Source organism: Protopterus annectens, chromosome 6.part0 (genome assembly GCF_019279795.1).
Source record: "Protopterus annectens isolate FY-2018-M chromosome 6.part0, PAN1.0, whole genome shotgun sequence".
In the NCBI taxonomy this organism is placed as follows: Eukaryota; Metazoa; Chordata; order Ceratodontiformes; family Protopteridae; genus Protopterus; species Protopterus annectens.
The window spans coordinates 406,397,437-406,424,598 of NC_056737.1; the positions used below are offsets into that span (position 1 = coordinate 406,397,437).

Genomic DNA, 27,162 nt, shown 5'->3' on the forward strand with positions numbered 1-27,162 from the left:
CTCTATCTTGTAGTAGCTTCCTCCTTTTGTTGTAGAGTTTGTTTATGGCTGGGATCCACCAGACTGGACGCTTGCCTTTGGTACAGAGAGTCTTTGTTTTGCTTGGGATTGCCTTATCCATGCAGTCCTGCAGGTGCTGGTAGAAGGCATTTGTAAGTGATTCAGCGGCATGTGTACTGTTTTCCGCCGGCTCAGGGGCCTTAAAGGAGACCACACTAGTCTTTAGAAGTGTGAAGTCGGCTTTGAGAAGTTCTTTTCTGTGGTCTTTTTATTTCAGGTGGGGGTGGGATGAGGACCTCCAGCGAGATTAGTTTGTGATCTGATCTCACCAGTGAGGGGTATACTTCCGGTGTTGAACATTGTGCTCCCATGTTCGTGATGATGAGGTCAAGTATGTTATCTCCTCTTGTGGGGATGGTAACTAGTTGTTCCATGGCATTTGAGTTTATGAATTCCAGGAACTTTTGGGCTAGGGTGTTTGGGCTTGAGTAGTGTTCCCAGTCTATATTAGGGTAGTTGAAGTCACCTAGTATGATGGTGTTTGGTGATACATTTATCCCTCTAGTGTTTTCAGGAAGGCCATGTGAGGTTCCTGAGTTTGTGAGGGTGGCCTGTAACATGCTACAATTTGCAGAGCAGTCTTGCCTATGGTTAATTGCACCTGGATGGTCTCCGATGCATCGTGCGTTGCAACCAGTCTTGAGGTGTGGGAGTCCTTGATGAATATGGATACACCCCCTCCTTTCTTGGTATTGTCCGGATTTTGGGGCCGGAACGCATGATATGAGGTAAAACCTGATAGTGCTGGGGTGCTCTCAGGAGCCTTGAACCAGGTTTCTGTCACAGCACAGACATCGATGTTCTCCATACTGAGAAGGGCCTTGAGTGTGTGCATTTTGAGATTCAGACTTCTGGCATTGAGCAGCATTACCCTTAGTTTTTTTCCTTTTTGTGTTCTAGGGTGGTAGGTTTAGAATTTGAGCCTTGCCTAAAAAAGGCACTATGGGGGTGGCAAGAGCCTTTGCCAATATCCGGAATCCCAGGGGTGACAGGTGCAAGCCGTCCCTTGCGAAGCAGCGTGGCTTGTCCAGCATGTCATCCCAGGCAGACAGACACTGGATCCCCTTTGAATGACACCAGTGTTTAAGCCAATTGTTAAAGCTGATCATCTTATCTCTGTATTGTGGCATCATTCTTGGTGAAGGTAGGATACTGCTCAAGGTCAGGGTCATACCTGCCTGGGCTACATAATCAGAGAGCTCCTCGATGTCTCTTTTCATGTAGTCCAAGGAGGTGCGTCTCAGGTCGTTTACACCAGCGTGGACAATGACTGAGTTGTATTTGTACCTGCTGTTGAGAGACCTGAGTGCTTGCGTTATGTGGCGGATTCTAGCGCCCGACAGGCAGCTTACTGTGACCTTCTCCTTACTCAGTCTGGTGAGCGGACGTCAGTGTGTCTGACTATGGAGTCACCAATGACTAGTGTGTCTGGCATTTTGTTTGGCCTTAAGGGCTGTGACTGTTTGACACTCTGACTGTGAGGTCTATGTGTTGCAGGTGATGTGTTCTGAGGTGGTGGTTGTTTGGGTGTCTGCTTTGGTGGCCTCTGCTGTTTTGGTAGATTTTGATCAGAGCCTCCGAGTATGTCTTTGTGTGTTTATGTGTATGATTTGAGGTTGTGATGGTACTATGTGAGACTGGGTCTATAGTGTGTGTGGTAACCTTCTCCTCCTGACTGGTCTTGCCAGTCCTATGTTGAGAGAGCTCAGCCTCCAGTTTGGCTGTATAGTTGCATCTCTCGCATGTATTTGTGTTTTGTGGGAGGAGGAGAGGGTTGTCTGTGTACATGAGGCAATTGTAACATTGCCTCAATATTCCCAGGTTCACCAGCTGAGCAGGAGAGGACACTAGCAACTGATCCTTCGACATGCTAGAAGGAATAGACAAAAAAACTTTAAAGAAGATTCCGGGGACGTGGATGACCGAGAAATGGGGTTTGCCTTTTGGGGTACTATCTATGACAAGAGCACCGTATCAAGGTAATAAGTACTGTAGGAGCAAGTGCTAGGTTTAACAGATAGAGAATAGTCTACTTGGAGTCAAGTAGAGATGATCTTTTTAGTTATAGTATCGCTGATTAGATCAGTAGTATAGTTCGAGGAAGGTAGTTTTAAGGAAAATTTGAAGAGTGGAATTAAGGTACCCCAAATAGTTTAAATCTGCTTAACTGGCACTGCGCTAGTGTGGAACGATAGCAGCTCAGCTAAATCAAGGCTAAACCACGCAAACGCGTTTAGCGTTTTTTATATCAGGGGGCTGAAAGAAGCTAGGAACTGGCCCAAAACGACCAATAAACTACAAGTTGCTGGCTGAAACCTCACAAAACTGGACCAACAGGCAGCTCAATGCTTCCCACTCCCACTGGTAAGCAAGGGAACTTCCTCTGTTCCAAATTAGGTAAAGATTCAGTAACAGGAACTGCAAACAAAGCCCAGGGATCAGCAAGCTCTGAAACTGGACTATTCTAGCTTAGTAAGGCGGGAAAACAAGAGATATTTTTGTTTTTTTTTTTTTCAGAAAACAAGCAGAAACAGATACAGTAAACACTTATAAATGCTATAAATCGGCTATCACAGCCTACACAAACAATTTGCAACAGTTACAGATTTTAAAAGTAACAAATTGAGAAACAAGTGCAAAAACAGAATAAATGCAGAAAAACAGTAACAATGTATCAGCAAGCAGGCGAAATACAGTTGCTAGATAAATAGAAGTGGAAAGCCACAAAAATTATACTTAAATCAGGTAAAGTCGCTTTTTAGCTCTCTGAAGCTTGGATTACTCTGCTGGCCACCACAAGGATCTGTGCTGAGTAGGTACAAGCCAAAAAATGCGCATTTAGCGTTTTTTATATCAGGGGGCTGAAAGAAGCTAGGTACTGGCCCAAAACGACCAATAAACTACAAGTTGCTGGCTGAAACCTCACAAAACTGGACCAACAGGCAGCTCAATGCTTCCCACTCCCACTGGTAAGCAAGGGAACTTCCTCTGTTCCAAATTAGGTAAAGATTCAGTAACAGGAACTGCAAACAAAGCCCAGGGATCAGCAAGCTCTGAAACTGGACTATTCTAGCTTAGTAAGGCGGGAAAACAAGAGATATTTTTTTTTTTTTTTTTTTTCAGAAAACAAGCAGAAACAGATACAGTAAACACTTATAAATGCTATAAATCGGCTATCACAGATACTTATCTCTTGTATCCTCTGTGAAAGCCAGTTGGCATACTGGATTATTTGAATTTTTATAATTTTTCGAATATTCTCGAGTGGGGATGACTTGGTCAAGTCCACATAGGCCGTATGAACTGATTTGCCCTCATTCATGGCCTTTGTAACCTTCTGAAAGAAGTTAACCAAGTTTAGTGGGCATGACCTCCCCTTGATGCACCCAAACTGAGTAGGATGCAGTTTTTGTAGATTTATTATATCTTTGCATACAACATCCATGACAATTCTTTCCATGGTTTTACAGATTAGACTGGTCAGACTAATTGATCTATAGTTTCTCAAGCCTGTAGTGAGACCACCCTTGTAAAGTGAAATGACAGTTGCTGCCTTCCAGTCTAGAGGAACAAACTTGTTTTCAAGACTGATATTAAATAGCTTTGTTAGGGGGTCCGACAAGCCCTCATTCAAGCCTTTTTAGGAGGGACCTTAGTATGTTATCAGGACCCATACATGTTGTGTTCTTTGCCTTGCAAAGCACTTTTAAGATATGTTTCTGTGCTGATAACGGGGTTGTATGGATTTTAGTATCTCCATAGTGGTAACTGAGGGAATGCTGGCCTGATGTTTGTACTGAATTTGTCTGCCAGTAAGTTTGCAATGTCATCTGGTGTGATATACTTTGTGCCATTGCCACTAGTTTGGTATTACCTTTCAGCTTCTAAACATAGCTGAAGAATGCCTTATGGTTGTTTTTAGCTTAAGAGGCTATATTCAACTTGAATTTGGCTTTAGTGTGTTGGCATGCATTTGTGTGCATCTATATTATCTTCACTTATAGAGCATATGAGAATTATTTTGATTTTGATCATTTTTTTACCTATTATATCTTGTTTGGTATTCCTTATGTTTTATCCTGTAGTTTTGCTTGCTATTTTTATTTAATGGATTTAAGTAGCTTGAATTGTGTTTCTTCATTGTTTCATGTAGTATTGAACACGGAGTACACATGTTATAACTATGATTTTTTTCATAAAGATGGTGTTTTGTTTTAAATGGGATTTGTCATCTGGTTATTTTATTTATGTATTATTTTAATGTACTTTCCATTAATTATCCCATTTTATACTGTAATGTTGCATTATTTGTTGTGAGATTCAGGAAGGTAGGCAGATGTTCCTATTCTGATTAGCAGGCTATTACCTATAATTTTGTTACAACTCATTATTGTTTAAATTCATTTTTTAATTAATTAAAGTTTTTAATGGTATCTTATGATTTGTCTTGTGCTTTGACTGACATGTTTTGTGTTTTCATGTTCATTATTTGAGTTGGTTTCCCTCCTCTTGTAACTGTAATTAGTTTTGGCTAATTGTAGATGTAGAAGTGGTGTAAATTATATTTGTGAAGAAGTTTCATGTGGTGAAATGAAAAGCGCTTCAATCAAATAACGTTTTATTCAATTTGTATTGTTGGGAGCTGTGTGTTTCCTGTTATCCTGGTACTCTGCTGAGGGATAGACCTTCATTGCACTACTGCTGTTGCTGCCTGGCTGTTTTTTGGTTACTAGTAAATTATATTTGTAGACATACGTTTAATTCATATTGTTTGTTGGCATTGTGTATATTGTAATATTGTAAATAAATAATTAGAGCATCTGTTACTTTATCAAGGATATGTTTTCCTGCTCTGTTGTCTGGATCCATGGTTGAGGTTATCAAAAACATACATCTATACTTTCATGTATTAACACACACACACACACACACACACACACACACACACACACACACACACACACACACACACACACACACACACACACACACACACATATATTGGTAGGTATGTTGATGATAACCATTGCATTAAATGGTTGACTTGAGATTCCTCTTTTATGCAGGATGGTAGGGCCCACTTTTACTTACAGACCTGGTCACCAGCAAAAGGGCTGGCAGGAAAGAAAAAGAAGTGAACTACTAATGGCCAGTTTTTACCGTTCATGAGCACAATGGACTTTTCACTGTATCAGCAATCCCTGGGAGAATATGGGATATAAAGTGTTAATATATGAATCACTGTATTGATATATGCATAACATGACTTGTGTAAAGTAGGTCCATGTCACTCTATTGACATACAATTCCTTACCATAAAAAAGAATATCAACAGAAGGCAAAGTAATGAACATTTTTTTCGAGATAAGCATCCTTTTGCTAGAGTTAAGTCTTGCACTGTTCCCACATAGTTGGATTTGCCCCTGCACCCCAAACATAATGTAAACAATTTTCAGTTTGCTGAACCTTGGAGAAGGTGGCAAGCCCAAACAGTGATCATGGTTTGTAAGTGTTTCAGTGTACTATTGGTCAAGCACTTCACTCAGCAGTTAGGATATCATATGAAGATAACAGATAGATAAAACAAGCAATGGGAATTGCAGTGGCTAGGCTCTTAATGGTCTGTTGGACTATTTTTTTAAAACAAGTCTGTGAACTCATGAACCTAAGTATATGCTTACTTTATCCTGCATATCAGATAACCAGCTAATATTCCCAGACTTATTAGTACGAGTTCCATGACAGTGAGACTGAATGCCTGAAAAAGCACACTTACATGTACTTAGTCCAAAATTGTTGTTTCATGGAGTATTCCCTTTTCCCTAAAGTATGACAATCAGAGTTGGTATATATATATATATATATATATATATATATATATATATATATATATATATATATATATAAGTTTGAGGACAAATCCCCCTGCATAAAACAACTTTAAAGAACAACAGCAATGTTTTCCATCCACTGTTCTGCACTTTTTTCATAAGTCTGGGGCTTACACTTATGAGTCTCTAAATTATAATGAGGAGCCAAACTATCGTGCAGTCTCAGGGTGAAATGAGTACAGTGTAACAGAGACCACATGGACGTGTTCTGAAAACTGTTGTTTAAAACTATTGATGTTTCCTGCCATCATGAGATTATATTTAAGAAATGCACCAAAGACATTTTTAGATATTTTGGGTTACACCTTATTACACAAACGTTTCTTCATATTTTGAGCTGCAAATTTGTTACACAACCATTTCTTCTCTTCTCACATGTAAGCTACAGATATTTTTTAGTTCCAGAAGAACATTTTTCCTTTGTAATACTAAGCTGATTTCCAGTAATTTAGATAGTCTTACTACTTACTTATTTTCATGACCTACAGTCATAACAAATTTATGCTGAAAGTTTTACCACTAAATACTGAAAAACACCAACTATAAGAGCCAGTCCAACATTTACTTTGGCAGATGTAGCTTCCTTATTCTAACAGTTTTCAATATTTTGTTGCAACACTTATAGCTAAGACAGTTTTTTTTATCACTTCAATTCTAGCCCTATTTTTTTCACAGAACGACTATAGTCTTACAGTTACTTATTAATTACTTGATTATTATGCCAACATATTATACTCGAGATGATTTTCATGCAGGTAGCTTACTCTGATTTTGTTCCCAACATTATTCATCCAAAAAAAAAATAAGAAAGAAAAACAATAAAAACAAAGTTTTTGCATTTTAAATGAGCTCCTTATGGTAGTTGCAGGACTGGTTGAGGCTGAATTGTTTTCATTCAGTTTTAATATAATCTGTTGCTACCTATGAATCTGTCAGTGAGCACAAATTTGTTATTTTCTGGTGTGTGTGTGTGTGTGTGTGTGTGTGTGTGTGTGTGTGTGTGTGTGTGTGTGTGTGTGTGTGTGTGTGTGTGTGTGTTGGCAGTGGAGCAGAGAATATAACACCCCTGCATATTGACTAAGCATTTTTTTACTGTCTGGAAAATATTGTTTCCTTTAGATAAAGAACACCTTCACTGGATGGACGACAATAAGACTAGTTGAACTAAAACTCTGACTTTTAACTAAGAGTCTCTGAAACACTATTTATGTCGGTATGTTCCTAACTTGTCCTAGCCTACATTTTCAGACTTGTTAAATATAATGATTTCTTCAAAAGACCTTTAATAAACCTTTACTATTCCATCAATTTCACACAGCATTTTTCATCTATGTGGTATTTCTTCTCTATGTTAATGGCATTTGAAATAAAAGCAGAACATTTTACAGCTAACAGTCTGGTTGTTTATGCTGTTTTTTCCAAACAACAGCATAGCCTCACTGCTGCGATAACAAAGGCACTGTACTGGTAAACAGCTATATTGTCATAGCATGTAAGTATGACTCCAGGTAGGATTAAGCTACATAAGCATTTGAAAAATAAAGGAGCTGTTGGGGCAAAAGTCATATGGTCATGGAAAATATCCTTTGTAATAAGAAATGAACATGGGTGGTAGATTACAAGTAGTTATGTTTAAAGGTTTCAGAAAATTTTGTGCTTCTAAAGTTCCACTATGGTTATGTATTCAGGTAAGTGTGTGTGTGTGTGTGTGTGTGTGTGTGTGTGTGTGTGTGTGTGTGTTAAGGGGTTTGGGTAGGGGCTGTGGTGTGTGTCAGTGTATTTTGTTGCTGTGATGTGTGTGTGTGTGTGTGTTCAAAGAGAAAATAGCTTGTGTGGTTGTGTTTTTTTGTATGTTTTTATGTAGTGCGACCTCGGAGTGAGAATATTTAAGTGGGGGGGGGTGTGGGGGTGCAGCCCTCCACATGGGGGGGGTGCAGGCAGGCTTGCCCCCTTGTTTTCATGTAGTAGAGTGATTATGTCTGTTTGTGTGGTGGATGGTGTGTGTGTGTGTGTGTGTGTGTGTGTGTGTGTGTGTGTGTGTGTGTGTGTGTGTGCGTGTGTGTGCGTGTGTGTGTGTGTGTGTGTGTGTGTAGTAAAACCATGAAATTCAAAACTTCCGGTATTCGAGGTTTTGAATTTCGCGGTTTTTAGTTTTCGTTGTTTTGTGGATTCCACTTCTTGGGCTTGAGATACTGAAATAGAGATTTCAGTATTTCGAGCTTCTGAAGTGAATATCTATATATATATCTTCAAGATTGCCATACATTGAAGAAAATGTAATATTCTAAGAAGTGGCCATCTCCAACTTAGTATATGTAAATCCATTTTTTCAGCCATTCAGTCTCTCAGTTTATGGGACTTACTAAAGCAGGTCACGACATTTCGAATGGTTACGCATGCATTCTCCTTAACAAAACTCATTCTCTCCAGCGTCACTAGTGAAAGTGCTGCACGTCTGGGGTTTACCCAGGTGGAACTCTTGAGGCAGGCTTTACCAGCACCCTCTTTGTGGAATGGAGAAGATGGAGAGACTGCAAAATTCACCACTTCTTGATAGGCTCCTCCTTTGAAGGGCTGCATATCAAACCCTATACATCTGACGACATAGGACCAAAACCTCTATGCCTTAGGGCTGCCTTGAATTTTAGCATCTTGTGATCTAACCACTGTTTAATGCACATAACTGTGTCTAATCATATTTTATTCTACTTGAAGTGAAGGGGGTGTTACTTTTGCATCCTTACTTTTATTTATTTGTTCATTTATCTAACATTTGCTAATGAGGTAAGTGAGATTGTCCAAGGACGATTTTTATTCATCATCTAAGCCCGAGGATACAGACAGTTAGCATAGACAATTACACAGAATGAGCTGATAGTACAACACAGTAAATTTAAAATGAGTTCATTAACATTTTATAAAAGCATACATATGCCTATAAACTTATAACACGTATACAGAGGATGATATCAATATTAATCCATACAACCGATGCAATATAACACCATTTCAGAAAAAATATTATAAAAGGAAGCTTTAACTGATGACACATATTTTAGGAAAACAGCTTTCTTCAGTATATTGCTGCAGTTGTATCAGTATAGCAAAATACTGAGGCAATAGGCAGATTCAAAGTACATCTGACTAACAATGTATGCCAGGCTTAGAGAAAATGCCAGCCTGTACACACACATACTATTACATATCCATACCTCTCAACTGTACAGATTTTCACAGAATGTCCACATTTTTGACTCATATTTTTGGTCTGTTTTTCATAAAATTGTACTTTTTGACCAATTATTGGCAAATCATTGAAGATTGAACTTAGAAAATAATGACAGACATTTCAGTTTCAGACTTCATACCCTTTAGAAAATCCATGCTAATGCAAAACCTGTCATTGTATCAACTTTTTAAGCTTGTAAGAGCAATATTTAAAAATTGTCCCTATTTTTGGGCCTTTGTCCCACTTTTATTTATGGCTTTGTCCAGATTTCTTGCTCTAAGAGGTTGAGAGGTATGTATGTACCTTAAGTTTTGCTTGCAGACTGTTTGCACTTTGTAAGGCTTACAATGCTTTCTTACCCAGATTAGTCACATACTGGAGTAAATCAAGGCTTGTACAACTCTTTATTTAATAGTAAAGAAAAAAAGGATTTCAAATAAAACAGATGGAAGTGTAGAAAGCTTTGCAGGATATATAATATAAATTTTGTTTTTAGTGTCACCATAAATTTCAAGGGAATAATGTTAAGATGACGGATGGTCCAGTGCCTCATATATAAAATATGGAAACTATAAACTGTAATGGAATATTTAGTCTTAGAGATCTAAGGGCTACAAACCACTTCAGCTTTGATCTTATAGTTTATGAGGTCCATTGAATCCCACAAGTGAATAGTATTCCTTTGGTTCACAGTTGGCAATCATTTATTCTTTATTCTAAATTTAATAGGAACTAGGGTAAGTGGCATGCTTATTTTAAATAGAGTGCATTCAGACTTGTAGAGAAAAGTCTTGTTTGTGCACGAGAATACTTTATTTATTTATATATATATATATATATATATATATAGAGAGAGAGAGAGAGAGAGAGAGAGCGCACATGCATCCTGTGGTATTGAGAAATTCAATTCACGTAGTTAAATGTTATGCTATTATCTATTAATTAATGACTTAATATGCCAGGGTGAGACCATTTTAATACATGCCACATTCTACCACTGCATTGCTAACATATTTTGTACATGAACTTATAGTAAAATTAGAAGTTAAAATACAAGAATGAGAGACAAAAGTAAAATACTGCAATTCTTTAATAAAAATATCCAGACTTACAGTATATCTAGAAGAAAAATTAATTTGTCAAGAAAATAACAACCATGAAAAATGAGCTTTTGTTCAGTAAAGGAATCTGAAAGTGGTCAGCTGAAAAATCCATAGTCTGGTTAAACATAATTAAAGTAAGCATAGCACACTGAAACTGATTATCCAGTGTTGTTTGCTTTGCAGGAAAATTTTTACAATTTCCTGGCAAATGTGTCAGAAACTCTTTATTGCATTTAGTCTGTCTGAATGAAGTTGTGAATCACTAACTATGATTAAAAATGTATGTGCATATGTGTGTGTGTGTGTGTGTGTGTGTGTGTGTGTGTGTGTGTGTGTGTGTGTGTGTGTGTGTGTTTGTGGGTGTATGTGTGCACACGTAGGTACATCTGGGTGTGAGTTTCTGCACACGGACTTTGCACCCACATGTATCCCCCAACAAATACTCAGAGATATGTGCTAGACTCAGAGGAACTGTGAGTTATGCAGACGTTTTAATCTTCTATTCAGATTACCAAAGGCAAAGTATTTCCCAACTTAAAGATCTTACAATGGGATGAATTTACATAACATTGGGGCAGTGTTGTGTAGTCCTGCTAACAAACATGAGCAGCTGCCCAGTTCATGGATATGAGAGTATGAACAACTGACAAGAAAGTGAAGAAGTTATGGATTTGGATGTTAAAAGGAGGAATACGTTATCTTCACAAATAAATTTATGATGTTTCAGATGAATGCAGCAATCATGTTGCAGCTATACATGTTCCAGACAACACAGAAATTATGAATGCCATACAAGGATAATGCTGCAATATGTAACTATACATATATATATATATATATATATATATATATATATATATATATATATATTTATATTTGTATACAGGTCCAGTTATATTGGTCAACTTTCACTTTAGTCAACAGCTTTTTTGATGGTTTTGTTTTGTCAACAGAAAAGCTGATTGACATAGCAGTGATATCAACACAAAACTGGGGTTGGGGAATATTCCCTTTTCCCAGTTTTGTGTTTTCTCAGCGATAGTATATTTAAGCACCAGGGGCAGTAAGTGGTGCAGGGGTGCTTTCCCCCTGCAAAATGCATTGCTTTTTTTTGCATGCACCAAGGTTATGTTTTAAAGCATGCACATTTGTACTGTGCTAGCAACTTTTTTGTTGATATACTGAAGATTCAGTTATCTACAGTATATGCACACAAACACACATGTATAAATATGTATATGTATATATATATATATATATATATATATATATATATACATATATATATATATATATATATATATATATATATACATATATATATATATATATATATATATATATATATATATATATATATATATATACAGTATATATATATATATATATATATATATTTATATTGACATATACATATACAAGTGTGAATGTGTGTGCATATGTTGAATGTGTGATGCAGAAGCATGTATGTGCTGGCAGTACATTTCTACATATCTTCATATTCTCCTTGTGTTCCTTCTGATTGTGGATGAAAGAAAAGTGTACTTCAGCACTTACTATGGACTGCTGTGTTCATATCTGATATATATTTCACTGCCTGGATTCCAGACTGGTAATCATTGCTAGTTTATACATATACCTTCATATCATTTACTGTCTAGGGGAGCATGTTACAGAATTGCACACCTATCATTTGGAGGCCCACAAAGGCTTGCACACTACTTCATTTACAAACATTTAGTGTGTAAATCTTTTGAATTTTCTGCTGCTCTGTGATGTATAACAGCTTTTGTACAGTGCCTTATCTTAGGTATTATTTGCTATGTCCTGAGATATTGTTGCATCCATCCTTTTTTTGAGTTTGAAAGTACGCAGCAGCAGATGCACTAATCAAGCTTATCAAATGGATTTGTCCTTGGTGGCCAGTGTCATGCAAAACTTCCTTGTCTAACTGTTAGCATTTTGTAGTTAGTGCTTTGATTCAGAATATAGTTAATCAAGACAAATGCTACTGTATAGAAAAATAAGGAGCTGAGTGAACAGAGACAGGTATGAAACATAGCGAATAGCACATCACTGATGGAATCCTGCTGTGGAGAGGTTGTGGGTTGTACTCAGGATCCTGCAGTGGGAAAGTAAAGAGAAAGACAGCACAGTCATGTATTTAGCAAAAAAAGCATACTGACAGTATCACATATGCAATGCAGTAACATGAGCTGCAAGTACTTACATGATGGACATTGCAACCGTACACCATATGGACCTGTGGCAACAAATACTGACATTAATGTCATGTAGCACGTGTGCTACACACTAATGCAAACTATGAAACATTTGCTGTAACATGCCTAGTCTGTCTGCACTTAAACCTGCACAGTTTGGGCCTCCACTGGATGCACCTGTAGTATGCAATGTTAGGGAAATAACAATATGACAGTAAACAGCAGTGTCGTGAAATGAGGCTGAGGCAATAACAAGGTAGTGGTCACTCTAAGAGTATGCAGACACTCACCTGTTGATCCACCGTTTAGTCCTAGAGTAGATGGACTTGTGAATATTAAGGCAAACACATTACAAATGTTGTTTGGACTGTTCCGTCTGTATTTCAGTTATATCAATCCATGGCATTAGACTTAATCATCTTCCCCCTGTGTGGATGTGTGTGTGCATGGCTCAGCTCTGCTGTTATAAATCAAAAACAACAATACATGCATATGCTGCAGCAATATGCAGCGATTGTCTTTCCGTCTAATGGAAAGAAAGACATACATGTTCAGCCTGGAACTCCAGCTTTAATCCCACCGCCAAGGATGCATCGCTCCATTCTTGTTGTATGCAGTGAGGCTAGAAATGTTGTGATATCACCAAGGGGGGGGGTCAATGGGGGTTCATCACTAGTAGCATCCCTTGATCTCTTGTAATGTCTCACTCTATTGGCTGTACAAAGGATCGATCTTGTCCGAATAGCATTGTCTTCAGGCATCGTGGGATTGGTTGTGGCTTCCCACTGCATTGATCATGTTGGTGAGGTCAGGCTAGATCTCATGTCTCTAAACCATATCACATGAATGACCCAGGAGAAAACAAACATGTTGCCAGAGAGCATCAATTTATAATTTCATTTTCCTGGGGGGAGAAGCTGTCATCCCTAGGATGGTTGACCATATGAAAAATGTGATACACACATGCTAATATTCCTGTGTGAGCCCATTTATGCATTTGATCCTGTGAATAGCATATATCAACATAAACAATATGCATTCCTCTACAACTGAAAGGTCTGTATAATACTGTCTATGATAAATACTAATAAAACATAAAAACTAACAACAGTGCCTTAATAAGTAACATTTGTAAAATGTACATAACTTGTAATAATATACAGGGATGAGAACAAATGCTGAACTGCTACACTTTTACATCACCTGGAGAGTGTTGGTGCTTACAAACCCACTGTGGTGCATTGACATCACTATTGTTAGGTTATGAAATCACTTTTTTGATAAGACCTGCATTTCACTATTAAATTCTTTGTCTTTATGAACATAGAAAGCATGTGCTCTATGCTATATTTGGCTCCAGTACCATGAGGTTCCTTGCTCGTACCATAGTATATTTATTAGCTTGTTTATCAACAGCATAATGGACTAGTTTTTTTTTTTTTTTTTTTTTTTGTAGGTTACATTGTATGGCACTTCTGTTTCTGTCATACAACAGTACCCTGATATTAATTGTCTCCTGATCTGTACTACAAAGGCTTCCAGTAAAACTGGCCCACAAACCCAACTGGACAACCTGGTTAACAAAACATACATAAAGAATAATTAATTAATTCCCTACTTGTCTGTCATCACTGTATTTTCCCCGTGTGGCAGAGCAAGTGAACAAATGCTGCAAGATGAAGCTTTCTGGTCCTGCTTACAGGATGGAGGCTTCATTCCCTGAAATTAGTGATGGAGCAAATGTTAGTCTTTGCTCTTTGAGGAATTGGGAGTACAGCCTGGTGAAGGCTGATCACATTCTGAAAAACTGGCAAGAAGCAATTGATGTCTCCAGTGGGAGTGTAATGGGATTGGGAAGCGAGCCAAAGGGTTGCAGCTGTCAGGTGGGGAATGGCCGAAGCATAAAAAAAATGTTCATTTTAGAATTCTGGTAGCAGTTTCTATAACATTCCTTTTCAATTCATGAATGGAATAGACTGATTCTCTATCCTTTCAACAAAATGACCCTGCCATAATAAACAGCTGTGTTTGCAGCAGAACAGCCTTCCATTTATGGAATTTGATCACATATCATTCAAACATACTGGAATCTGAGAATTGTCTGACTACTTTATAAAACCACATATGTTGGAGCATGTAGTTGCTATCTTGTGACTTAATTTTCAATATTTTGAACTTAGACTTCATATCATATTTCCTGAGAACATGTTATAAAAGCAATGACGCTTTCATTTTATGAGTAGTTAAATTTTGCTTAGTATTCGGAAATGTTCCAGACATTTTTTGGTTTTACCCATCCCAACCATTAAGCCCCTTCCTCACTATGTTGACTCATCCACCCCACCCCCACCCCCATTGCTTGCATGTAGCCATATAATCAGTTGAAAATAAGAGTCAAGCTGAGAGCAGCAAACATTCACTGGATGTTTTGATGTGTGAAACTTTTATTTGCTGTGTATAACATTGGTTAAGGTGGTAAGGAAGCTAGCCTCCAGCTATACTATAAAAAATCAGGAGGATCTACTTTCGAATATAATACTGAAGCACCTTTAAAATCTGTATTACATTTTATGAATATGCATTTCCATGGTTGAAAATACATATTTGCTAAACATTTTTCATCTACAGTTATGGTGACTTTGTCCAGAACTTATATGAATAAATATCCTTTTTTGTTCTTAAATGAACTATGTATCCAGCTGTGGTGTTTCTGTTTGAAAATAATAGATTCCCATATTTTTACACTAAAATTAACAAATTGACTTAACAGGCCAAGGAAAATGGAAATAAAAAATGTAACACATCTTGTATCCACTGCTACATAAAACGTAAAATATTTTTTAACAAGTATTGTAAACTAAGCTTTTGATGCCAACAGTGTTATCTTTCTTTTTTAATTTATCAATTAGGAGGTGCTCATGAAGGCCTGCAGCATTTGGGCCCATATGGCAATATTCCAAACATTGTGGCTGAACTAACAGATGACAACATACCAAAGGACTTCAGTGAAGATCAGGGGTATCCTAACCCTCCAAACCCATGCCCCAGTGGAAAGTCTGGTACTTAAATTAAAATGCATATGCATTAATGTTTAGAATATTATAATATGCACTATTTAAGGATCACTGTAATTGAAAACATTACATCAGTTTATTTTTTTTAATATAAGATGTCTTTTTTCAGATATGGTACTTTTCTTCAGGGCTCCTGATTCATCTTTTATTAATGTCCTTTTGGCCTTGTTCCCAGATACTTACATTGTAAGTTTTACTTCCATTCTATATGCAGTCTCTGTATTTCATTCAACACACTGGGAATCTCTGTGTTGACCATGCCTGTTGGGAGCCAGTTCCATAATGTGGATTTTACAGATGGTAAAGAGAGTGCAGGAAACACACTGCTGTCTTGGTCAATGACTTTTTTCAGAGTCTACAGAGTCATACATTTGCAGAATAGTTGACCAGACTCTGCTACGCTATGGTGATAATTAAGTACGTAACTGATGTGAGATATACTAACAATGACACATCCTGCTTACCTCATGAAAGAACTTCACACACACACACACACACACACACACACACACACACACACACACACACACACACACACACACACACACACACACACACACACACACACACGTACACACACACACACACACTTGGTTTCGGTTTAGTCCATAGAATGTTATTTCTGTCAACAGACTAAACTTTTATGTTTTTACAGTGAATGCACTGAGTGTGTTTTTTGCCGTATTCTTTAATGCTGATTTGTTTATGAACCATTTCTCCTTCAGAACACAGTCATTATAAAAAATAAGTTATGTACATAACTTCTTTATGTGAAGTTGTTCTATCCCGCCATTCAGTCTTACTGATGGTAGTGTCCCAAGCACCATCTTTCTTGGGTGGCTCACGGGAGAATGTTCTTCAGAGCAGTGGAACCAAAGAAAGCCCTGTCCCTGGAGGCCTTGAATACTTAGTAATGAGTGATGACGGTATGAGGCCTTGACCAGGGAGCTGCTGCACAAATAGTATCTAATGCTAACTTAGCAGAGAAGGAAAATTACTTGAGCTTCCTAGCCTTCTCCAGTTCAACCTACTAGTTATGGCCAAGAAAATCCTTCTTTATCCTGATAATACACCTGGCCTAAAAAATATCATCACCCCCTATTGCAATGCAAGACTACTACGATCCTCAAATAAACTGCTAATCCAAACAATAAAAACCTGTAATGCAACTGGTGACCTCCTCTTTGCTAACACTGCTGGCAGAATCTGGAACCTACTACCAGCAGATATTACAATGCTCACTACTCTAACTGCATTTAAGATCAAACTTAAAGAACATCTGGCTCTAAACTGGGTCTGCCACTCTATCAAGCCGGGATATCTTAAACTTCTTTATTGTTATTTGTTTGCTCAACATTACTATTAACCTACCACCTCTTTCTATCTTACCAAGAAATTATCTTTTACCAATGAAAATGTCCTCTATCCTTGTATAAATCAATTTGTATAATGTCTGTTTTCTATTACTATTGTTATAATGCTGTTGTTTGTCTTGGAGCTTTTCTCCCCGGGCCACCACTGAAAATGGAAATAACTCCATCTCGGTCAACAAATGTAAATAAATAAAATAATAAATAAAGGCTGATGAGGTAGATACAGCTCTAGTAGAGTGGGCCTTTATTTTTTGTTGTAATGGAGCATTCACTGAACTGTAAGTGAAAGAAATACAATCTGATAACCATCTTGAAAAGGAGACTTTTGTCACTGGAGCACCTTTTTTTGATTCCGAAAAGGAGACAAAGAGCTGTTCTGTTTTTCTGAACTGTTTGGTCCTGTCCAAATAAAATCGGAGTTGCCTATGAACATCAAGTTTTTCAGCATGTGTTCCATCTTATTTGTGTATTTAGGGAAGAAAACGGGCAATTCAATAGATTGGATGCAAATTGTCTCTGAACAAACTTTGGGTAAAAATGATGGATTAGTTCTGAACGAGACTCTGTCATTATGGAAAATCAGATAAGGAGGTTTAATGGTCAAGGCCTGTAACTGAGAAATCCTCTGAGCAGAAGTGATGGCTATTAAAAATATAGTCTTCCATGAGAGATATTTCAAATCACACAATGATGTTGTTTTGAAGGGATGTAATATAATTCGGGAAAGGACAAAATTTAGATTCCATGGCATGGCTGGAATTTTGATGGGTGGTCTCAAGTGAATAGTACCCTTGAGAAAGGCTTTAGAGAGTCGATGTGACATGACATTAGAACCTTGGACACCAAGATGAACGTTCAAGATTGCAGCTAATTGAACTCTAATGGTAGCTGCAGTGGCCCCTTCATTGAAAGGTTTAGTCAGAAACTCCATTATGGATGACATTGAAGCTAGATATGGATCAATATCATTCTGAGATGCCCATATAGAAAATCTCTTCCATTTGCTAAGATATAACTTTCTGGTAGGTGATTTATGAAAGGATGTTAAAATATGTTGAGCCTCGGCTGAGAGGTTGCGAATCCTGGCTATGTTTGGAATTGGATCAGCCAAGCTGTCAGTTTGAGGGAGTGAAGAGAAGGATGAAGAGTCCCTGATGAATGGGTCAGAAGATCCGGAACCAGGTCTAGGATCCAAGGTTCTTCCAACAGATGAGGCTGAAGGAAGGGAAACCAAATTTGACGAGGCCAGTTAGGGGCTATTAAGATTATGGTCCTTCCCAGAGTCTTTGCTTTCTGTAATAGAGATCGCAGCAAGGCTGGCCCCATCTACGAAAAATCCTTTCCGCTACTTGTTTCTTTAGGGACCACTCATGAGGCAAAGGAATTGCCCTGCTTAGCTTGTCTGCTATCGCATTGGATTTCCCCAGGATGTGCATTGCTATCAGAAAGCGCTTGGTGGAAGTTGCCCACTGCCATACTCTCAGGGCCTCTCGACACAGGGAATAAGATATGGTTCCTCCTTGTTTGTTTATGTACCAGACCACTGACATATTGTCTGTCTGAATTGCAATTGTTCCCACAGGGAGAGAGTCTTGAAAGGACTGTAACGCTAGGAGTACCACTCTCATCTCCAGGATATTGATATGCAAGTGAGCCTTGTGCTTCTTCCACATGCCTTGGGCTGTTGTTCCTTGATAATACCCTCCCCCCACCCTATCAAGGAAGCTTCCGTGGTCACTGTGGCTATAAGAATGGGTAGAACAAAGTAGGCCTTGAGTTACTTGTTGGGATGTCAGCCACCACTGAAGGTCCTTCTTGCATGTATTCTTTATTATGATTTGGTGTGACACTGGAAGTTCCTGAAAGGACCATTGAGTGAATAGGAGCCACTCAAGTACTCGCATGTGCATCCGACCCAGAAGAATGGCCATGATCGCTGCAACCATCATTCCTAGCAATTTGAGTACCATTGAGACTGAGGCTTTTGTCTTTGGAAGCAGTTCTAGGATTTGTTTTCTTAAAGGACAAACTCTTTCTGGAGGAAGACTTAAGGTCATTGTGACTGTATTTAGTTCTGCTCCTATAAAAATGGTCTGTTGCAATGGCGACAAGGCAGATTTTTATGAGTTTATGGTAATTCCCAATTGATTGCAGAGATTTAAAGTTGTGTCCTTTGCATGTATGAGTTGATGCCTGGTGGTGGCAGTGTGGAGCCAGTCATCTAGGTATGGAAACACCTGGAATCCCAAATGTCTCAGGTGAGCCGTGACTACTGCCATGCATTTAGTGAACACTCTGGGGGCTGTAGTGAGACCAAAGGACAGAGTGCAAAATTGATAATGACTGGCTCCCAGCCAGAAGCATAGATGATCCCTGGATGGCCTGTTCATTTTTATGTGGTAGTACGCATCCTGGAGCTCTATTGAGGACATCCAATTGATATTCCCCAGAAAGGGGAGTATTGACTGCAGTGTGACCACTGTCTTTGTCTTTTTTACCGACTTGTTTAGTCTGCTGAGGTCTAGAATAGGTTTCCAATATCCTGATTTCTTTGGAACCAAAAAGAACCTTGAGTAAGTTCCGGATCCTCTCTGGTCTGCTGGGACTGGTTGGATGACTCTTTTCTCCAGTAACCTTTGGACCTCTATGGCTGCATGTTCCCTATGAGTGGGTGGAATGTCTGGGATTTTTTTCACAGGACGGGGTGGTGTGGCAAAGGGAATTGCGTATCCTCTGGATATGATACTTTGTACCCATCTGTCTTTTGTTATTTTTAACCAGGTGTCTGGGTGCAAAGAAATGCATCCCCCGACTACCTCCAGAGATGGACAGACAGGCCTCCTCTCAGGAGTGCTGATAGGGTTTCCCAAAGAACTGATCTCTGTCACCCTGATTCTGTGGACCCACTCTGCCATGTGAACAGTGTCTTCCATTACTTCCCCCTCCTCTGCCTCTAGGGGGGTTCACCACGAGTGTCCTGGAAAGATCCTTGAGATTTACAGAACCTCATCTTTCCACCCCCCCCCCCTCACTTTGAGGTAAGGTCTTATCAGGGTAGAAAAACATACTCCGACAGCAGACTGGGTCTTTCTGTCTTTCACACTCCTGGTAAGTCTTTCATTTACCTTCAGCCCAAAAAGGGATGAGCCATCAAAAGGGGTGTTAATAAAGGAAGACATAAAGGGTTTCACAAAGGAACTTAGGCGCATCCAGGAATGTCTCCTAAGGGCAATTCCTATACCCACTGCTCTGCTTGTTCCATCAGCTGCATATGCCACCAGATGCATGAAAGAGTTTACAATAGTGTTAAATAAACCTGGTCAGTTTACAATGTCTTTATGAAGATGCTAATCCAAGGCTCTTAGATTAGTTAGAAAACAAATAGAATTAAGAGTAGAGAACTGGGGAGTTACCTTGTCAGAAACCCCCACAGCTACTGAACCCTGCAGGGTATCTCCTAGTTCCTTCAGGAGATCCCTTTGTAACCTAGTGAAATGTGTGAGATAGTTCAGCGATCGAAGGACAAAAGTCACTGAACTAAACATACACTTCCCATATCTATCCATGATCCTGGAATCTCTATTAGGAGGATGAAAAGATGTAGAAATTTCTGATAGTTCCTTCTTGGTGGCCGCTATCACCACCATGGCATCAACGGGTACTCCTTTAGTTAGAAGGGTTTTGTCTTGAGGGCAAGTTATAAATTTATTAGGCCTCCTGGGAACTGGCTCCGTGGTATCCGGGGACTCCCATGCCCTTCGAGAAAGTAAATCTATCATCTCATCAAAGAGTGAAGACACCCAAGAGGTGGAGGGTTGAGACCCAAAAGCTTTCAGGAGGACTGACTCATCATCAGTAGGGTTAAGGGATTTCCAGCCACCCCTCTGTTTAAGAATTTCTAAGATATCTGAGAATGAGATATCCTCTGAGAGGGACCATGGGGACCCTTCTGACTCATCTAAGTCAGTATCCGAATTGACAGATTCCTGTGGGGAGTCCAGATGTTTCCTCTTGCAAAGTCTCTTCCTGGGAACCTCTTCAGTGGGAGCTTCTGGAGAGGTCTCGGAAGAGCATGGCTCACCCAATGGGGCTTCCTGAGGCTCAGGGTCTCTATGCTTTAATGGAGTGTGTGTTGTAGAGGTAGACAATGGTGTTTTAAGGGAGGGAGCTGCTGGTACTGATGGTGTGGTTGTTGGCACGGACAATACCCTCCTCATGGCCTTGAAGGCCCCTCGGTCCTGACATGAAGAATCCCCCAGATCTGAGGATACAAGGGACTCTCCCAGCACCAGAACAGAGGACTCTGAGGCCGAGGTCGGAGTTGAGCTCACTTGAGCCGAGGCCCCAAGAGGCAAGGTCAGAACCAACAAGTCGTTCTGACTATCCTCCACAGACCTGACCGTCGAGTGTCGGCTCTGAGATTCCTCGGTCAGCACCGAAGATATCAGGGCAGTTGGGGCCGACAAGCCTAAGGTAGGTGTCAGCCCCAAGGGCTCCACAATCACCGGTTCCAAGCTCTCTGGCTCCAAAACTTCGAGACAAATCAGAGGAGGAACAGAAGATGGTGGGGAATTTGTGTCAGCTCCAAAGTCCCAAGGGTCAGTGCTGATAAAATTTTTGAAAGTGCCGGTATCTGCAAAAGCCTCTTCACCACACAATCCACATCAAAATCTGAGTGTCTATTTAAGGCCCGAGAAGAATGAGTGGATGAAGCCTCTGACTGTAAGATGGGGAATTTCAATGTAGGAGATACCGTCTCCAGGGTCGGTGACTGGTTCCTCACCAAAACAACAGTCCGCTCCGTTGGCTGTGGAGCCAATGTTGAAGCTTTGATTGATGCAGTTTTTGGAGTCGATGTGCTTTTCCTTGGCTCTGAGGAACTAGAAGATGTCTTAGAGTGTTTGCCATGCTTATCCAGTTCCTCTTGGAAAGAGGATTTCCAAAGACCTCTATCCATAAGTTTCCTCTTTCTCTCATGCAAAACTCCAACACTAAAAGAGTGGCATATTGTACAACTTTCTTGTATGTGCACCTCACCTAAACAATAGACACAGTCAGTATGTCCATCAGTAATGGATACATTTTGCCCACATCTTGGGGATTTATTTAAATCCAGACTTGGATTTCTCTTTTTCTTGATGAGACATCCTATCAGTAACAAACAGAGAAAAGCCCTATATATATATATATATATATATATATATATTATATATATATATATATATATATATATATATATATTAACACATCAGACTAACTCCTAATAATGCAAGATTTCTAAACAGTGTTAATTATCTTAAACACCTAAGCTATGTTGTTGTTGTGTCTTTCGGCTTTTCCTGGTTAGGGGTCGCCACAGCAAACTCCGGTCCGCTAATTATTGGCAGTAGATTTTTACATGCCAAATTGCTGGCCCTGACGCACAACCTTCAATGAAGGTACGCCCATTCACGCATGTCTCCACACAGAAGACGCTCTAGCTGAGAATCGAACAGGACAATATCTTACTGTGAGGTGACAATGCTACCGCAGCACCACCACCACAGTAAATTCTAAATATCAAATACTTGCCCTGTAAAAATAAAGGGCTCTAACTCACACCACACAACTATATAAGAATTATGAGATAGGGAGAAACTAAAGGCCTAAAAATGCGACCACTTATCTAACTAGTTTAAACTATCTAAATATCTAACAAGTTAGCAAGAATACACTAAGAGAAAGACTTAACTATTATAAAAAGGAAACTTATTATTATACTGTCTAATTTAAACTTTCTAGCATGTTTTAAAGAGAAAAAAAGCAATAACTTTCACTGGCTAGAGCTGGTGAACGTCCGATCAAGTTGCAGCAGCAAACGAGATCTGAGGGAAGATCAAGGTGCATCATGGGATAGGGGGCTGGCCTTGAGCTGGTTGAAGACCTCAAGCTTTTGCAGTTGGCTGCTCCAAACCCATTAGTAAGAATGAACGGCGAGATAAAACAACTTCACATCATGTCTTCTGGTCTTCTTTTAAGCAGACATATGGGCTGATAAGATAAAGAATACAAAGTAAATAATGCAACCAATTTGTTGTTGTTACCTAATAGGACAAGTGAGGTTTTGTTTTGGAGGTACATGTCTAGGATTTATAATATCACATCTGGGAGTGAGGGAATACTTTGTTTTCAAACAAAACCTATTTTTTATTTTACTACAAGGCAGTGACATCTCTAAGTTAGAATATTTCACCAGTAGTGGTTATAGAGTTGAATTGCAGTAGCTTATATGGGGCTGTATAGGGCTTGCCCCATGCAAAAACTAAGATACTGCTATACTGTAGGTATACCTCTCAACTATACAGATGTTTGCCTCATATTTTTGGTGTGATCTTCCTAAAATCTGTACCTTTCTGGTAAATAGCTAGGACTGAAGTCATTAAATAATGACAAATACTTGAGTTTAAGACTCCACATCCTTCAGAAAAGTCATGCTAATGCAAAACCTATTATTCTATCAACTTTCTAAGTTTGTAAGAGCAATATTTAAAAGCTGTCTCTATGTGTTCCCCCATCATTTTAGGCTTTGTCCAGATTTTTTGCTCTAATAGATTTGAGGTATGTAGGTTTCATTTTAACAACAGATTAGACAGCTTGTCCTTCTACTCCAGTATATTTCATCATTTTGTTTTATAAAGGAACTGGATTTGATGAGGTGGCTTTTGACAAACAAATCTTTGGTTGAATAACATCCCCTTACATTGACTTACTATATTTATTTATTTATTTATTTATTTATTTATTGGCATTTGTTTATCGGGAAAGTCCACTGGGCCAAGAGAACCCATTTTTAGTGGAGGTCCGGGGAGAAAAGCTCCACAAAATAACAGTACAAAACATAGAAACATTAAGCACAATATAAAACAGCTTCCAGATAAAATCAAGTCAAACTAATATATGAATATTTATGCTTGCAGCTTGTTTTGCTTTATCAAGACAGTGTTTGTTTACATCATACATATATTTTTATTGTTGCCTTTTCTCAAGTCATGGCAAAAATGTTATGGTACTTTTGACTTGTCAGCTCTCTGGCTGCCATTTGAATGATGTGGTATATTAATCAGAGTACTAATTAGTGAACCAAGAAAGCCATGTTGGTACAGCGGTAGCATTGTTGCCTCACAGCAAGAGGTTCTCCTGTTTGATTCTCGGCTGGAGTGCCTTCTGTGTGGAGTCTGCATGTCCTCCCCATGGTCGAGTGGCCTCCAAAAGACATGTGTGAATGGCTGTGCCTTTGCTGAAGGTTGGGCATTGGGCTGGCAACTGGGCACCATAAAAATCAACTGCCAATCATTAGCAGACCGGAGTTCTGCTGTGGCGACCCCTAACCGGGAAAAGCCGAAAAGGCAAACAAACTAATTAGTGAACCAAGACAATGATGTCTTTATTAGAACTCTGCTGCCATCTGTGAATGTTTTTGTGCAAAACACAGAATGTTTTTAAAATAATTCATGAGAGGTACTTAAGTTCATTGGAATATAGAGCAAATTATGTTTTCATGCATTAGCCATTTTCTGCAAGAAATAGAGGATAGTAGATATGTGATATTGAGTACATAATGATATTCTGTGACTCTTCACTGTATGGACAGTGTATGAAATTATTTTTTAAACCATGCAACTTTGTTTCACTAGGTCTACTGTGTAACAGTAAGGAATGGCATTTGTACTCCCTTGGCCATTAGGCTACAAAATTAACAAATTCCATGCAAGACCTAAAAACAAAAAGAGAGAGAGAAGAATTTTCAAAGTGATATATTCATTTAGAAGTAAATATCTTCACTGCCAGTAAGAACAGGATTAGTAAAGTATTGTCTAAATAATTTATAGGTTCATATGTAAATGAACACTATCTGTTTTAAGCCTAGCCAATAAACTGAGGTCAGAATTAAACCCTGTACTTTGTGTCTATGAAGTGAAGACCTTAACCATTATACCAAATCCACCCACTAATAATAATAATCCTGTTTGTTAACCAGGTAGGTCCACTGGAGACAGAGTCCTTTTTCAGTGGCAACCCAGGAGAAATGCCTGCTTAAGTGACATGCTCAAGGTCTCACAGGAGGCAAATATAGGCTGTGGGAAACAAACCCTGTACCAAAGGACCTACAGCTTACAACCTTAACCACTGTGCCCAGTGTCACACAATATAGAATACACAGTCTTCTTCTCCAAAGGTGAATGTGCTACCTGTTGTGTCACTAAAACTGTCACCCTAGTTGCTTTACCCCAGAACTTGATAGACACATTAATTTCCCTCATTGCACCTTAATTAAGTATGTTGCATTGGATTTCCAATACTTTTTTTCAGAATGATGGGTGTGAATCAATATGTGCTAGACACTTTTAAGTCATTTGTTGTTGACTTAATCTTTATGCCCAGAAAAAAGATTTTTTTCTCTTACATAAAGCTAGGGGGTACCCAATTACTATCAGCCAAATTTCCAACATTGATTTCATTAGCTACAGCTTTCCACCTTTGACAGGCATACATCCAGAATGGTGCCACCTATCTTGCATTTGTGCAATATCTCAGTGAAGTCTATGATTTTGTCCTTCAGCAACTATGCACTGTTGTTTGATGTAAAGTGCTACAAAGGTGCTGTGTTTCATGGAGTCTCCTTTTCATGTCTTATGTTGGCCATTACCTGACAGTTTTAACTTATCTGCCAACATTTATAATAATTTTGGAAAACATAACTACCACAGATATGTTATCATGCTCTGTTATCTAGCATTTCTCTAAATATTCTTACTTTCCAGTCTTGAGTAGAGCACACTTGCTATCACTCTGAGAAAAAGAACTTCACATAATGACAACTTTCTCTGCCACAATCTCCAGTGCTTAGTTTTACCATTCCATTCACTCTATTTGGTAAGGAAATAACTGGTTTACCTGTGCTATATTGTATCACCAAAGTACCAGTTATACTGCACTGATTTTTTTTAAAATTATGAACTGTAACTCAAAACTGCAATAAAATGACCAAAGTAGTTTTTCTTTTTTTTTGGAAAAGAGCAAACTCCCCCACCCACTCCCACTGGGAGACTATACCAACATTTTTTATATATACCAAATTCTTGCTTGTGCAGCTGAAGAGAAAAGAGAAAGATCTTTCAGCAACATACCTGTGGCTCCCAGAGTTAAGGTGCAAGCAGTTTCACCTAACCATGACCAGGGAAAAGCTGTCTGATGTAAGTACATTCACCAAAATGTAGGATAACAGAAATAACCTCACTTTAACTGAACAGTAGCCATGATTAATCAAAGGCATGAAGAAAAGTAGCAAATGTTATGGTAAAAGTAGATTTTTTTTTTATTTTGCAAACAGACAGCATGTCATGACTTCTCAACCCACACAAGGCTAGTTTTGTTTTGCAGTGAGATATGTCCTTGTTTGTTTGTCTTTTCGGCTTTTCCTGGTTAGGGGTCACCACAGCGGAACTCTGGTCTGCTAATGATTCCAGTAGATTTTTTATGGTGCCAAGTTGCCAGTCTGATGCCCAACCTTCAGCAAAGGCACGCCCATTCACGCATGTCTTTTGGTGGCCACTCAACCACGGGGAGGACATGCAGACTCCACACAGTAGGCACTCCAGCCGTGAATCGAACAGGAGAACCTCTTGCTGTGAGGCAACAATGCTACCGCTGTATCACTGTGGCTTCTGCAGTGAGATATGTCCTACTTTTAGAAAAAGGAGCATCATAATAAAAATGCATTTACACTTGTTAGCTTTATTTTGTGTCCATTGTTCTTAATATACCTTTCCTGGCATCCATGTTTTGTTCTGATTTCAATGTGCATCACAGTCCACTGCTTTTATTCCTTCATCTTCTTTTGAAGCTGGTGATCTGAAGATGTCCCTTCTATTTTTCAGTTTTAATCCCCTCTTCATTTAATTCTTTTTCCTGCCAGTTTCATCGCTTGATGTTCCCTTTAGTAAATGAACCCAGGATTCTGTGAACTAAAATTGAATTTAAACCCTTCTACATTTCTATGGAACTTGAGTATGTTTTCATCACTGACTCTTTTTTTCTGTTACTTTCTATAAAAGTAATTTTGTTGTTTCAGTAGGCACTTCTCTGCTCCACGTCTGTCTTTCCTTTTTTCTTTTTTTTGTCAATTGTCACCAAAGCTGACTATCAACTACTACTGGCTCCTCTCCTGTCT

General features: G+C 38.8%; 1 protein-coding gene across 1 annotated transcript in view; it reads left to right on the forward strand.

Moving 5' to 3' along the window:
* The window catches only part of SCG5 (secretogranin V), a 402,914-nt gene that overhangs the window by 149,829 nt on the left and 225,923 nt on the right, over positions 1-27,162 (forward strand). The window contains 1 exon segment of the mRNA XM_044074153.1: positions 15,415-15,564. Coding sequence (XP_043930088.1) covers positions 15,415-15,564 — 150 coding nt within the window.